Raw genomic sequence first — 14,981 nt, 5'->3', positions numbered from 1 at the left:
ACATTTTATTATTGCTTGTGATGCCTACAGCAATTCTCATTCAAGGACAACATTATGGCTGGATTCCACTAAAACTGGAAATTCAAAAAGGGTTGTGTTCTGCCCTTTGACAGGGGTCCTTGAAGGCGTGTTCTTGATGGTGTATTTTCCATGTGCAATCTTCAGAAAAATGTGATGGCATCACCTACATAGCACATCGTCTTGTTTAGTTCTCATTGTCTTGATGTCTGGAAAAGCAGCTGAAACCACTCCATGGTGATGTAAATTGTTGTTGTTGTTGTTGTTGTTGTGGTCTTCAGTCCTGAGACTGGTTTGATGCAGCTCTCCATGCTACTCTATCCTGTGAAAGCTTCTTCAGTACCTACTGCAACCTACATCCTTCTGAATCTGCTTGGTGTATTCATCTCTTGGTCTCCCTCTACGATTTTTACCCTCCACGCTGCCCTCCAATACTAAATTGGTGATCCCTTGATGCCTCAGAACATGTCTTACCAACCGATCTCTTCTTCTAGTCAAGTTGTGCCACAAACTTCTCTTCTCCCCAATCCTATTCAACACCTCCTCATTAGTTATGTGATCTACCCATCTAATCTTTAGCATTCTTCTGTAGCACCACATTTCGAAAGCTTCTATTCTCTTCTTGTCTAAACTATTTATCCTCCATGTTTCACTTCCATACATGGCTACACTCCATACAAATACTTTCAGAAACGACTTCCTAACACTTAAATCAAAACTCGATGTTAACAAATTTCTCTTCTTCAGAAACGCTTTCCTTGCCATTGCCAGTCTACATTTTATATCCCCTCTACTTTGACCATCATCAGTTATTTTACTCCCTAAATAGCAAAACTCCTTCACTACTTTAAGTGCCTCATTTCCTAATCTAATACCCTCAACATCACCCGACTTAATTCGACTACATTCCATTATCCTCATTTTGCTTTTGTTGATGTTCATCTTATATCCTCCCTTCAAGACACCATCCATTCCGTTCAACTGCTCTTCTAAGTGCTTTGCTGTCTCTGACAGAATTACAATGTCATCGGCGAACCTCCAAGTTTTTATTTCTTCTCCATGGATTTTAATACCTACACCGAATTTTTCTTTTGTTTCCTTCACTGCTTGCTCAATATACAGATTGAATAACATCGGGGAGAGGCTACAACCCTGTCTCACTCCCTTCCCAACCACTGCTTCCCTTTCATGCCCCTCAACTCTTATAACTGCCATTTGGTTTCTATACAAATTGTAAATAGCCTTTCGCTCCCTATATTTTACCCCTGCCACCTTCAGAATTTGAAAGAGAGTATTCCAGTCAACATTGTCAAAAGCTTTCTCTAAGTCTACAAATGCTAAAAATGTACGTTTGCCTTTCCTTAATCTAGCTTCTAAGATAAGCCGTAGGGTCAGTATTGCCTCACGTGTTCCAATATTTCTACGGAATCCAAACTGATCTTCCCCAAGGTCGGCTTCTACTAGTTTTTCCATTCGTCTGTAAAGAATTCGCGTTAGTATAGATTGGGAGGTGAAGGCTAGGTTAAAGACAGTTCGAAAAGTCTGTGGTCTGGCCAGGATTTGATCCTGCAATCTTTCAGTTTCCAGGTACACTCTTTATCACTAGACCAGCAGGCCCAAATGCGTGGACAGAGTTGGCCTGAAGTTTATTGTCTTGCAGCATAATGGTCATCAAATAATCTTCTTTCTTTACAATAACATATAATGTGTTAAGTTGTCCACAACAGAAACACTGGTATATTTCTTTCATTCTCCAAGTGTCCTTTTTCTGCACGACTTTTGATTTGGTATTGGAGCCACTTGCATATATGTTATCAAGAACTTATCTGATGGTTGCAGCTTAAGCCCAGGGTTTTTGGTGCCTTTCCTGTGTCAGTCTGCCTTATTGAGATTGGTGTCAATGATAAATTAAAATCTTGACTTAATTAATTGATGTCACTTAATGAAGTTCTCTGTTGTGTTGACATATGTCGACAGTATTCTGTTACACACATCCCTAGTCACATCCTTCATTAGTGTGAAACTTATTCAGCCTCCTTTGTAGTCAGGTTCACTGTGTGTCACAGTGTCACTTCGTGTAAACAAATGTGTTACCTTCCCCTGCTGCTGGGCTCTGTCTCCCAATTGTTCTTCACTTATGAAGACCTGCTGTTGGTTGTCACCAAATGTTTGCTTTATTTCCACTGGAAGTTTGCCCCACCTCTTGAGCTTTTCATTGTGGTTATCAAAACTCTTCTGGATTGTATCATAGAAGTAAAAGTAGGTGCTGACAAGACACATCATGTCATCCCAGCTGCTGCAATTATTATGACAAGGTCAGATCTCATTAACCATTTTGTTGGGATCTTGCACCCATCTTCAGGTGGTTTACATTCATTTACATGTTTCCATATTCAATGCTGGAGTTCACCGTTTAAATAAAAAGCAAATAATGTGATGATGACCTAATAGACACAACTGAAACAGAAATGTGTAAATGGATGTAAACCACCTGAAAATGAGAGCAAACCCAAAAAGCAGTCATGTGTTAAATAAAATCACCTTCTATTGTTTCTGGTAGTGGTTATTATTCTACACCCTATAAAGAAACTCATAGAGTTCAACTGCACCCATTGTGGATAAACTTACTTTATGTGCTGTTTGTATTTGGATTCCTTCTCATTAAGGTGAAGGCTCCATGTAGCCTTATTGAAGCTATGGCAGTGTCAGTGTCCAAGACACCCTATGACTCTTCCAAACTGTGTCTTTTAGAATCTTAAATGAATTACCAGTTATGACAGCAAGTCATCTACAAGAACTATCAATTCACACTGAAAGTACACACAGAGCTGAACTGTCTGCCTCTGCAGAGATTTCTCCTCATTATATTTATAAAAGAATGTTTTAGAAATTTACAGTATTTCATAAACAGGTAAGTCCCAAAGTATTCTGGAAATCATAACTGCCAGATGATAAATAATTGTGAATGATGAGAGTCAAACTGATGACCTGCAGGTCATTTACCAATGACTATCAATATTACACAGTGGCAGATGATGCACAGTATGTGCCAATATCCTTGTACAGTAACTTGTTCAGTTTCCAGAGTCCAGGTGATTATGTTACAGATGTTTATCTAATAGTGATATTGCTCGAAATATTTAATCTACATATCATACAACTGTACCAACTGGTGATGAGATTTGAGTGATACTTGATTATTATTCATGATAACTGATAAATACTGATAAATATTTAACTATCTCCATTACAATAAGTAATTAAGGAATGGAATTCCCTTCTCAAGCTGTAGGAGAAATACACACACACACACACACACACACACACACACACACACACACACACACGCCTGTCTCCCTGCAGCTTGAGAAGGGAATTACTTTCCGAAAGCTAGCAAAGTAAAGCTCTGTACCTTATGTGTGTGTATATCTCAAAAACACAGCCCTTCTGCCTTTAAGTGAGTTGCCTCTTTTATTCCTAAATAATTTGTGATTCTTAACCAATACTTTCCGTACATTACAATAAGTAATTATTCTGTAACAGTGAGTCATGAGGTTAGTCATAATGACAAATTGTAAATTTACTTGTATGAAAAAGAACACTGACTTGAGAAAACTCTCATGCTGTGGTTTGAGTGAAGTACCCTTCATTTCCAACTGTCCCCAATCTATCCCTCTCTCCTTGCCAAGAAAGGAGGTAATATACCAAAAACCAGTATAGTTTTGTGTACTTTTCTATCTACATCTACATCTGTAACCTGCAAACCACTGTGAAAGACACATCCCATTGTATGTGCCTATTGACAATACTAAAAACTTTCGCAACATAATTATTCGCCAGCAGTTCTATAAACTTTCTTTCACAAGACAGAGAGAGAGAGAATTAATTGGTGAACTTTGTTCTTACATCCGTTGTGTTACTTTTTTCTGTTGTGTATTAATCCTTTCGTATTAGAACATCTATTATGTCTGTTGAACGGAACATTTATATAATACACTGAAATTGTTTCTTATCCTTACTATCTCACTGTAACAGAGTACTGCACTATACATCCCACAAATGTTTTGTTGCTTTTAGTCTGGGTTCCCAATTAACTTCTTTTGTTATGTTTTCTGACCAATACTTTTTCATTTATGCTTTATTTTTCCATTCAATTTTTGATGTCCTTCACCACAAACATTTCAAATCCTTTTCCAGTTTCTGATCATTCTCTTAATTTTTCTCACTGCTAGTTTCACCAGCTTTTGTGGTCTTTTGTCTAGATAACAGCATTATTTAAAGTGTTTCATTTTTTTTCTCCTCAAGCTGTATAGTATACCAAGCTGTTTTCATTTCTGATACTGCTGATTATTTTATAGTCGTCTTTGTTTGTGCTCCACATAAATCACTATGTCCACTCAACAATAAATTTTCAAAACCTTCTGCAGTTTCAACTGGGAGAGCAAAGTCAACTGTGAATCTTGTCATTGATATCTATCCCCTCTGTCGAACTCTAAATATTATACGTCAGTGGAGGTAAACTACAGCCCCAATTAAACTCTTTTTAACCAAAAGCTGTCTCCACTGTTTTTTGTAATTATTAGAAATTGTACAACTGAGGCTATACATCACTCCTTGTGTGAGAATTCAGACTTTCCTGGTGGCTGTAATTTTGAAACTGATCTCAGATATTTATCTAGGCTGTGACATCCAATGTTGTGTTGTTGTGGTCTTCAGTCCTGAGACTGGTTTAATGCAGCTCTCCATGCTACTCTATCCTGTGCAAGCTTCTTCATCTCCCAGTACCTACTGCAACCTGCATCCTTCTGAATCTGCTTGGTGTATTCATCTCTTGGTCTCCCTCTACGATTTTTACCCTCCACGCTGCCCTCTAATACTAAATTGGTGATCCCTTGATGCCTCAGAACATGTCCTATCAATCGATCCCTTCTTCTAGTCAAGTTGTGCCACAAACTTCTCTTCTCCCCAATCCTATTCAATACCTCCTCATTGGTTATGTGATCTACCCATCTAATCTTCAGCATTCTTCTGTAGCACCACATTTTGAAAGCTACTATTTATCGTCCATGTTTCACTTCCATACATGGCTACACTCCATACAAATACGTTCAGAAATGACTTCCCGACACTTAAATCAGTACTGGATGTTAACAAATTTCTCTTCTTCAGAAACGCTTTCCTTGCCATTGCCAGTCTACATTTTATATCCTCTCTACTTTGACCATCATCAGTTATTTTGCTCCCCAAATAGCAAAACTCCTTCACTACTTTAAGTGTCTCATTTCCTAACCTAATACCCTCAGCATCACCTGACTTAATTCGACTTCATTCCATTATCCTCGTTTTGCTTTTGTTGATGTTCATCTTATATCCTCCTCCTTTCAAGACACTATCCATTCCGTTCAACTGCTCTTCCAAGCCCTTTGCTGTCTCTGACAGAATTACAATGTCATCAGCGTACCTCAAAGTTTTTATTTCTTCTCCATGGATTTTAATACCTACTCCTAATTTTTCTTTTGTTTCCTTTACTGCTTGCTCAATATACAGATTGAATAACATCGGGGAGAGACTACAACCCTGTCTCACTCCCTTTCCAACTCTTATAACTGCCATTTGATTTCTATACAAATAGTAAATAGCCTTTCGCTCCCTGTATTTTACCCCTGCCACCTTCAGAATTTGAAAGAGAGTAGTCCAGTCAACATTGTCAAAAGCTTTCTCTAAGTCTACAAATGCTAGAAACATAGGTTTGCCTTTCCTTAATCTAGCTTCTAAGATAAGTCGTAGGGTCAGTATTGCCTCACGTGTTCCCATATTTCTACGGAATCCAAATTTATCTTCCCCGAGGTCAGCTTCTACTAGTTTTTCCATTCGTCTGTAAAGAATTCGCGTTAGTATTTTCCAGCTGTGACTTATTAAACTGATAGTTCGGTAATTTTCACATCTGTCAACACCTGCTTTCTTTGAGATTGGAATTATTATATTCTTCTTGAAGTCTGAGGGTATTTCGTCCGTCTCATAAATCTTGTTCACCAGATGGTAGCGTTTTGTCGGGCTGGCTCTCCCAAGACTGTCAGTAGTTCTAATGGAATGTTATCTACTCCCGGGGCCTTATTTCGACGCAGGTGTTTCAGTGCTCTGTCAAACTCTTCACGCAGTATCATATCTCCCATTTCAGCTTCATCTACATCCTCTTCCATTTCCATAATATTGTCTTCAAGTACATCGCCCTTGTATAGACCCTCTATATACTCCTTCCACCTTTCTGCTTTCCCTTCTTTGCTTAGAACTGGGTTTCCATCTGAGCTCTTGACATTCATACAAGTGGCTCTCTTTTCTCCAAAGGTTTCTTTAATTTTCCTGTAGGCAGTATCTATCTTACCCCTAGTGAGATAAGCCTCTACATCCTTACATCCTTACATTTGTCCTCTAGCCATCCCTGCTTAGCCATTTTGCACTTCTTGTCGATCTCATTTTTGCCTGCTTCATTTACTGCATTTTTATATTTTCTCCTTTCATCAGTTAAATTCATAATTTCTTCTGTTACCCAACGATTTCTACTAGCCCTCTTCTTTTTACCTACTTGATCCTCTGCTGCCTTCACTACTTCATCCCTCAAAGCTACCCATTCTTCTTCTACTGTATTTATTTCCCCCATTCCTGTAAATTGTTCCCTTATGCTCTCCCTGAAACTCTGTACAACCTCTGGTTTAGTCAGTTTATCCAGGTCCCATCTCCTTAAATTCCCACCTTTTTGCGGTTTCTTCAGTTTTAATCTACAGTTCATAACCAATAGATTGTGGTCAGAGTCCACATCTGCCCCCTGGAAATGTCTTACAATTTAAAACCTGGTTCCTAAATCTCTGTCTTACCGTTATATAATCTATCTGAAACCTGGCAGTATCTCCAGGCTTCTTCCATGTATACAACCTTCTTTTATGATTCTTGAACCAAGTGTTAGCTATGATTAAGTTGTGCTCTGTGCAAAATTCTACCAGGCGGCTTCCTCTTTAATTTCTTAGCCCCAGTCCCTATTCACCTACTGTGTTTCCTTCTCTCCCTTTTCCTACTACCGAATTCCAGTCACCCATGACTATTAAATTTTCGTCTCCCTTCACTATCTGAATAATTTATTTTATTTCATCATACATTTCATCAATTTCTTCATCATCTGCAGAGCTAGTTGGCATATAGACTTGTACTACTGTCGTAAGAATGGGCTTCGTGTCTATCTTGGCCACAATAATGCGTTCACTATGTTGTTTGTAGTAGCTTACCCAACTCCAATTTTTTTTATTCATTATTAAACCTACTCCTGCATTACCCCTATTTGATTTTGTATTTATAACCCTGTATTCACCTGACCAAAAGTCTTGTTCCTCCTGCCACTGAACTTCACTAATTCCCACTATATCTAACTTTAACCTATCCATTTCCCTTTTTAAATTTTCTAACCTACCTGCCGGATTAAGGGATGTGACATTCCACGCTCTGATCCGTAGAACGCCAGTTTTCTTTCTCCTGATAACGATGTACTCTTGAGTAGTCTCCGCCCAGAGATCCGAATGGGGGACTATTTTACCTCCGGAATATTTTACCCAAGAGGAGGCCATCATCATTAACAATACAGTAAAGGTGCAAGCCCTCGGGAAGAATTACGGCTGTAGTTTCCCCCCTTGCTTTCAACCGTTCGCAGTACCAGCACAGCAAGGCCGTTTTGGTTGGTGTTACAAGGCCAGATCAGTCAATCATCCAGACTGTTTTTTGCCCCTGCAACTACTGAAAAGGCTGCTGCCCCTCTTCAGGAACCACACGTTTGTCTGGCCTCCCAACAGATACCCCTCCATTGTGGTTGCACCTACGGTACGGCTATCTGTATCGCTGAGGCACGCAAGCCTCCCCACCAACGGCAGGGTCCATGGTAAATTGGTGAAAAATGTTTCAAGAGTTTTCCTAAAAATGTTTCCCCTTTGTACAGTATATATTTATATATGATGTATATTTAAAAATAAAATATATAAAATATCAAAAATCTTGATAAGTTCATGACTGATTTCCTTCAAATTTTTATGCAATACTGTAATAACTTTTCAGACGGTTATAGGCTATATATTATTAAGATACTTGTGGTATATAAATGTATAAATAAAATCTATACTACTTTGTAAAGACAAGTAATTGCTTAATGCTGTTACCAAACTTTTATAAAGTTCTTAACTGAATTAGTTCACATTTTTACATGTAACTCTTATGAACATTTGGAGGAACTTAGGCTACTTATTTTTAAATATACATCATATATACGTATATACTGTATAAAGGGGAAACATTTGTAGTAAAACTCTTGAAAAGTTTTTCACCAATTTACCTCAAATTTTTACTGACATAGTCTACATTTTTAAATCTGCATTGATGTGATAAAAGTCATGGATACCTCCCGACATCGTGTAAAACCTCCTCTTGCAGCCTAGTGCAGCAGCTCGATGTGACATGGGCCCAACAAGTGTCAGAAGTTCCTTGCAGAAAGACTGAGCCAGGCAACATCTATAACTATCCATACATGCAAAAGTGTAGCCATTGGAGGATTTTGCGCACAGATTGACCTCTTGACTATGTCCCAATGATGTTCACTGGGATTCATGTCAGACGATCTTGGTGGACAAATCATTCACTCGAATTGTCCAGCGTGTTCTCCAAACCACTTGCGAACAGTTGTGACCATGTGACTAGCTGCACTGTCATCCATAAAAAATTTATTGTTTTTTGGGAACATGAAGCCCGTGACTGCCTGCAAATGGTCTCCAAGTAGCCAAATATAACTATTTCCAGTCAGTGATCAGTTCAATTTGACCAAAAGGCCCAGTCAATTCCATGTAAATACAGCCCACACCATTATGGAGCCACCACCAGCTTGCAAAGTGCTTTGTTGACAACTTGAGTCCTTGGCTTCATGGGGTCTACGCCACACACTAACCCTATCACCAGCTCTTACCAACTGAAATCGAGACTCATCTGACCAGGCCATGGTTTTCCAGTCACCTGGGGTCCAACCGATTTGGTCACGAGCCCAGGAGAGGCATTGCAGATGATGTCACGCTGTTAGCTGAGGCATGTGCATCATTCATCTGCTGCCATAACCCATTAACGCTAAATTTCACTGCACTGCCCTAATGGGTATGTTCATTGTATCTCTCACATTGAGTTCGGCAATACTCCAAATTGTTGTTGATGGTTTTCCTATTACCAGCACTAAAATTGCAGCTGCAGTATCCACGGATGCTGTTTTAATTTAGTTGTTTTGTTTGTGCAACACAGCTGGCTGGACAAACCTCCGAGCCATGCTTCTGATCCTTTGAGAAATTATTTTGCATTACGGAATTGTGTTTATATTTGGGATGGAATGCTGCTGTTACCTACAGAGGACCCTGTTCTTTGGGTCGTAGTCCCGTCCTCCCTTCAGCATGAGGTTGTGCTTTTATTACATACGGATACACTGGTGTGTGTTGTGTACAAAAACATTAGCACATAGCCATGTCTTTCGGCCAGGAACTGTAGAGGAAATAGTGCGAGTTGTTGCAACCTGACCACAGTGTGCCACCCATCAGGTGGCTCCCCATGCTTCTTTGTGACTGTGGCCGGATTCAGAGCAGCCTTGGGAATGAATTCATGTTGACTTTGTGGGACCTTTTTTGCATTTCTACTGGCTTGTTGTAATTTATGTTTATCGTAAGTTTCCATATATGGTGCATTGTCTGTCTGCTTCTGTGGCAGCATCAATTTCCTCTTTGTCAAAAACTTTTGCATGTAACGTCTTCCATATACGTTAGTTACTGACAACTGTGCCCCACTGCATACTCTTAACAAAAATCCGAGCATACGGAATATGTTCTCAGATATTTGGGTGGCTCAAAGACTTAACTAATAGAACCCGGTACATTGTCCAGGATGGCAAGTGTATGTCAGAGACAATGGTATTGTCAGGAGTGCCTAGAACCACTCTTGTTCTCTGTATACATAAACAATCTGACAGACAGGATGAGGAGCAATCTGTGACTATTTACTGATAATACTGTGGTGTATGGGAAAGTGTCATCAATGAATGTTTGAAGGATACTGGATGATTTAGACAGAATTTCTGCATGATTTAGATTAATGGCAGCTTGCTCTAAATATGGAAAATTAAAGGTAATGCAGATGATTAGGAAGACAATCCTGTTTTGTTTGAATACAGTGTGTGGTGTGCTGGTATACACAGTCACATTGGTTAAATACCTAGGCATAAGATCGCAAAGCGATATGAAATGGAACACGCACATAAAGTCGGCAGTAGGGAATGTGAATGGTCTACTTCAGTTTATTGAGAAAATTCTAGAAAAGTGCAGCTCATCTATAAAGTAGATCACACATAGAACAATAGAATGATCCATTCTTGAGTAGGCCCTATTGTTCAAGTGTTTTGGATCCCCACTAGGTCTGATTAAAGGAAGACATCAGAGCAGTTCAGAGGCTTGCTGCTAGTTTTATTGTCAGTGGTTTTGGTCAATACGTGAGTATTGTGGACATGCTCTGTAAACTCAAATGGGAATTCCTGGAGGAAAGACAATGTTCGTTTTGCAAAAAACTTTTGAAAGTGTTTAGAGATCCAGCAATTGCAGCTCAATGCTGACTAATTCCTCTGCCACTAACATACATCTCGCATAAGGACTGTGAAGAGAAGAGAAATTGGGGCTTGTATGGAGCTGTATAGGCAGTCATTTTTACCTCACTACATTCGCAGGTGGAACTGGAAAGAAATGGCCAGTAGTGGTACAGGGTTTTATTAATTCTGTTCTTTGAGCAAACTAAAAGCTGGATTCCAAGCCTTACTTAGTTGACAATGGCCATCTTGATTCAGAAGTGCATTGAATAAGCAGACTTCCACTTATCCCTGTAAGAAACAACCCCATAAGGTACTGATATGCCATCATACCTCAGCACCCTCGCAGTTCATGCTGTGTCCAGAAGAGGGATCTGTGAAGTGAAATGCTGCAGCGATTAAGGGCAGAACTCACACTCAAGACATATGTACTGTGGTTAGTGTAATGTGAGTGTAGATGTATATGTAGAAGATAGAAACCATTTCTACTTTTCACACATATAAAATCAGTGTTCTGTATTCCATCATCTTTCGACTGTACATCCAGGATAGTACTAATGTTGTTTACCAATCTGATATTCTTGTCAGTTTTAAGCCGCCCCCATACTATTTGTTGATTTTTAGTTGATTATTAATTGCTATAACTTGGCTCTTTGGAAAATATTAAGCACTGGACTGTCACAAGTAGCCAGGGTTCAGAGAACAACTTACCCCAAGGTACATGCATCGTTAATTAAAATTCTGACTGTGAGTATACAGCAAATGCCCTGCCTGTTCTTGTACACTGTTCTATAATTTATGCCCTATCAAAATGTTCCAATAATAAAGAAGGAGGTTCTAATATGTGAACATTTTTGTAAAACACAGCTATTTTATTCTACTTTAAATTCAGGCAATGTGTCCCCACTTGTTTAGATTACATTTATACTATAGTTACAGTCACTCATCTGTCACTAACATATGAGTTTACTATTGCCGATTCCTTGCTGTTTGATCACCTTTTCATTATATAATAACTACCCTGATATGGAATTAATGCTGTGCTTCAAAAGTCTCACTCTGCTCACACACATACGCATCCTACTCTTGTGATGGCTTGGGCAAGACTCTGTATAATGTTTCCACAAAATACTTCACTATTATGTGTGATCACGGGAAACACGGGCACTTGAAATCTGCCCTGCAAGCATGCTCTGGCTCAACCGACTCTCTCCTTCATGCCAAACAATCTACAGGCACCAGTCTCTCCCTTCTAGAGGTATGGGGCATCTGTGTCAGCAACGCCACAGTGTTGTAGCAAAGACGTGTAAGGGTAGATTAGATCCTTCAAGTGTAGGATCGATATCTGTACCCTTACACCATGTACATTCTAAGAATCTGTAGGTTTCACTTTGTCACGAAGGTACTGCATACATTATTTACATAGACGTAGTGTTGTCAGTATTAAATGTCAGTAATTGAAATTTACTGATTTTAATATTACTGGTTACTGACATATATTGTTACTTCTAATAATGATAGATGACAACACCTTACAGTTACTGTCCTAGAATAATATTTCAGTATCATATGTTAATTTATCAACTTAACAACATCTCTTTGTTATGTGTTCCACTATGATGTTTACAAAGGTTGTATTAACTCTGTTGCAGGCACATGCAGTCCCACAGCAGTGAGCGATCTTTCTCCTGTCCTGTGTGTAACACACATTTCGCACAGCTGTACACCCTCCTGACACACCTTCATGAAAAACATTCTACTTAACAATGATGATCACATGTCGTTGTGAGAGCACAACACAAAATGTGGAAAAATGCAACAGTAACCATGGACACTACATCATATTTACTGATGTATTTAATGATGTCCATGTAATGACACAGGCACTGATCACTGTAAGTTAAGGGTACTTATCCCTTAAATAGGCTGGAGATACAGAGAGAAAACCCAACTGATTAGCCATTCACTTGTGTGTTACTAGATTTTCAAGGTAATTTAGGCACACTGTGATAATATATTATCAGACAGTTTGGTACATATCCTCTCCTCCCTAGCAAGCATTGTGATTTGCAAAGCTTTCCCCACATTTCTTTGCAAATCACAAAATCATAAATGACAGATGAATGTCTTCTCTTTTGCTTATATTCCAGGCATTCAATTGCAGTAACATACAAGTCTAAGTGCATGTATAGCATGCAAACAGCATGCAAAATACTAAAATTTACTTAGCCACAGGGGACCATACAGATAACCTGTCTGTAATGACTTAAAAGTTGCTGGAAATTATCTGGACATAAAAAGTTTTGCTGAGGAAAAATGTGCAACAGTAACTGTAGTTCTACTAGTTCTGCAAACTAATGGCAACAATACAATAAATAATTATTTATGGCCATTGATTTTGTTTTTCTTTGAAAGTGGGAGAAACAAAGTGAGACAAAGCATATCCAAGTGAGTTTTTTCAGAAACTACAGCCAAGGTTATTAGCAGTGGAGCAGACAAGAGAAAACAGGTAATATGGTGCAACTCCGAGAGTGTAAGTAAAAAAAAAAAAAGTTAAAGGTACCAGTAGAAGTAGTTCACAGTTATCACAACTATTCACCAAAAAGAAAGGAAAGACCTGCAACTTTTACAGTGGTTAATCAAACAGCAGATAAAAAGAAAATATCAGTTGTAAAACACACAAGGTGCCTCACACTTTGTTTTGTTCTGTCTCATACTATATTTCAGAGTAATTACAGCAAAGAGTGGAGCTATGTGTTACATACTGCAGTAGATTCATCTCTCTTATCAATGTCTCATACAGTCAGTAAAAAAGAAAAAAAAAGCCTTGTAAAGAAGTGAGAGTATTGCCATCTTGAGGTGTCAAGTACTCCGCCAGTTACCAGCATCATTCTTGCATGGTATTTCAACAGCATGACTCATTATCTTCATCAGGTGCTACCTGAGACTGCTCATCAAGTGGAATGGGTCTAGTATTTATAGCTACTCTCTTCCTCCCCCCATCATCGATTCCAAGTGTTCCATCTGTGGTCCACTCCCACTGGCAGCGTCCTTAGGCATTTCATTCTTGGTCTGTTGCAGTACCAGGTGTTCTCTCTGCAGTCTGCTCCCACTAAAATAATTCCCAGGCATTCCCTCTTCGGCCTGGTGCATCAGGCCAAATGCTGGTGTGGCATCTGCAGTTCTATGCACATGTCTGCATGCTGGCATTCCGTTTTCAGTCCTTTGTGGTTCCAGGTATTCTCTTTGTAATTTGCTCCCACTGGAAGGGCTCTGTGATGTGTCTCCTTCACCTGGTGCTCTATTTAGGGTTTGTTTCCTATGTCCACACCCTCAATTCTTCTTTTTGTGGGATTCTAAAGCTGCCCTTATTGTGTTTCCAGCAACTCCAGTGCAGGCTCCCAGGCTGTATTGAGTTGGTACCCAGTGTCTCGATTCGTCAGGTTGTTCATCACATATATCGATATAGACTCTCTTATAACACTGTCCCAGTATCTGGGAGTCTGTGCCAGAGCCCTTGTTTCATCATAGTTCATGGAGTGATTGAGTTCCAGACAGTGCTCGGCAATGGCTGACTGAGTTGCCTTTCTTAGTTGGGTGTGCCTCTCATGTCCTTTCCATCTGATGTCCACTGTCCTAGTGGTCTGGCCAATGTACCGTATGCCACATTGGCATGTTATATTACATTTCATATTCCAAGGTCGTCTTTTACAGTTTCCAGTAGACCTCTTATTTTGTTAGGTGGATAGAACACGAACTTGATATTGTGCTTCCTGAGAATCCTGCTGATTTTGGCAGAAATAGATCCTTCTTGGGGCAGATAAGCCACATTCTTTGCTTCATCTTGCTCTTCTAGATCATGTGGTGGGTTGAAGACCTTCTGAATCTGTTTGGCCGTGTAACAATTCTTGCAGAACACTGGTCGTAGATGCTATATTTCCACAGGCAGACTATCTGTGTCTGACAAAGTATATGCTCCATGAACCAACGTCTACAGAACTCTGTTCTTCTGCACTGAGTGGTGACAGCTGCTGGCTTGCAGGGATAAATCAGTGTGTGTAGGCCAAAGAAGCCATCTGCACTCCATTTGAAAAGTACATCCACAAACAGAAATTGGCCATTATTTTCCAGTTGCATGGTGAACTTAATATTTGGGTGGTGTGAGTTCAGGTGTTTCAGAAACTCATTGATCCTAGCCCTACCATGAGGCCAGATCACAAAAATATCACCCATATACCTAAAGCAGCATGAGGGTTGTATCTAGTCATCCCTAATGCCTCATTTTCAAATCTCCTCATGAACCCATTATGGAGACAAAGAGCTGCTC

At 39.5% G+C, this 14,981-nt stretch overlaps 1 protein-coding gene across 1 annotated transcript in view; it reads left to right on the top strand.

Annotated features, from left to right (window-relative positions):
- LOC126194800 (gastrula zinc finger protein XlCGF9.1-like) overlaps positions 1-13,050 on the top strand; it is a 173,945-nt gene extending 160,895 nt beyond the window's left edge. Inside the window, exon 4 of the mRNA XM_049933110.1 lies at positions 12,307-13,050. Coding sequence (XP_049789067.1) covers positions 12,307-12,418 — 112 coding nt within the window. The 3' untranslated portion in view covers positions 12,419-13,050. The remainder of the gene's footprint in view (positions 1-12,306) is intronic.
- The last annotated feature ends 1,931 nt before the right edge of the window (positions 13,051-14,981 follow it).

The sequence above is a fragment of the Schistocerca nitens genome, chromosome 7, assembly GCF_023898315.1.
Source record: "Schistocerca nitens isolate TAMUIC-IGC-003100 chromosome 7, iqSchNite1.1, whole genome shotgun sequence".
Taxonomy (NCBI): Eukaryota; Metazoa; Arthropoda; class Insecta; order Orthoptera; family Acrididae; genus Schistocerca; species Schistocerca nitens.
This window is presented reverse-complemented; position numbering and strand designations above follow the sequence as displayed.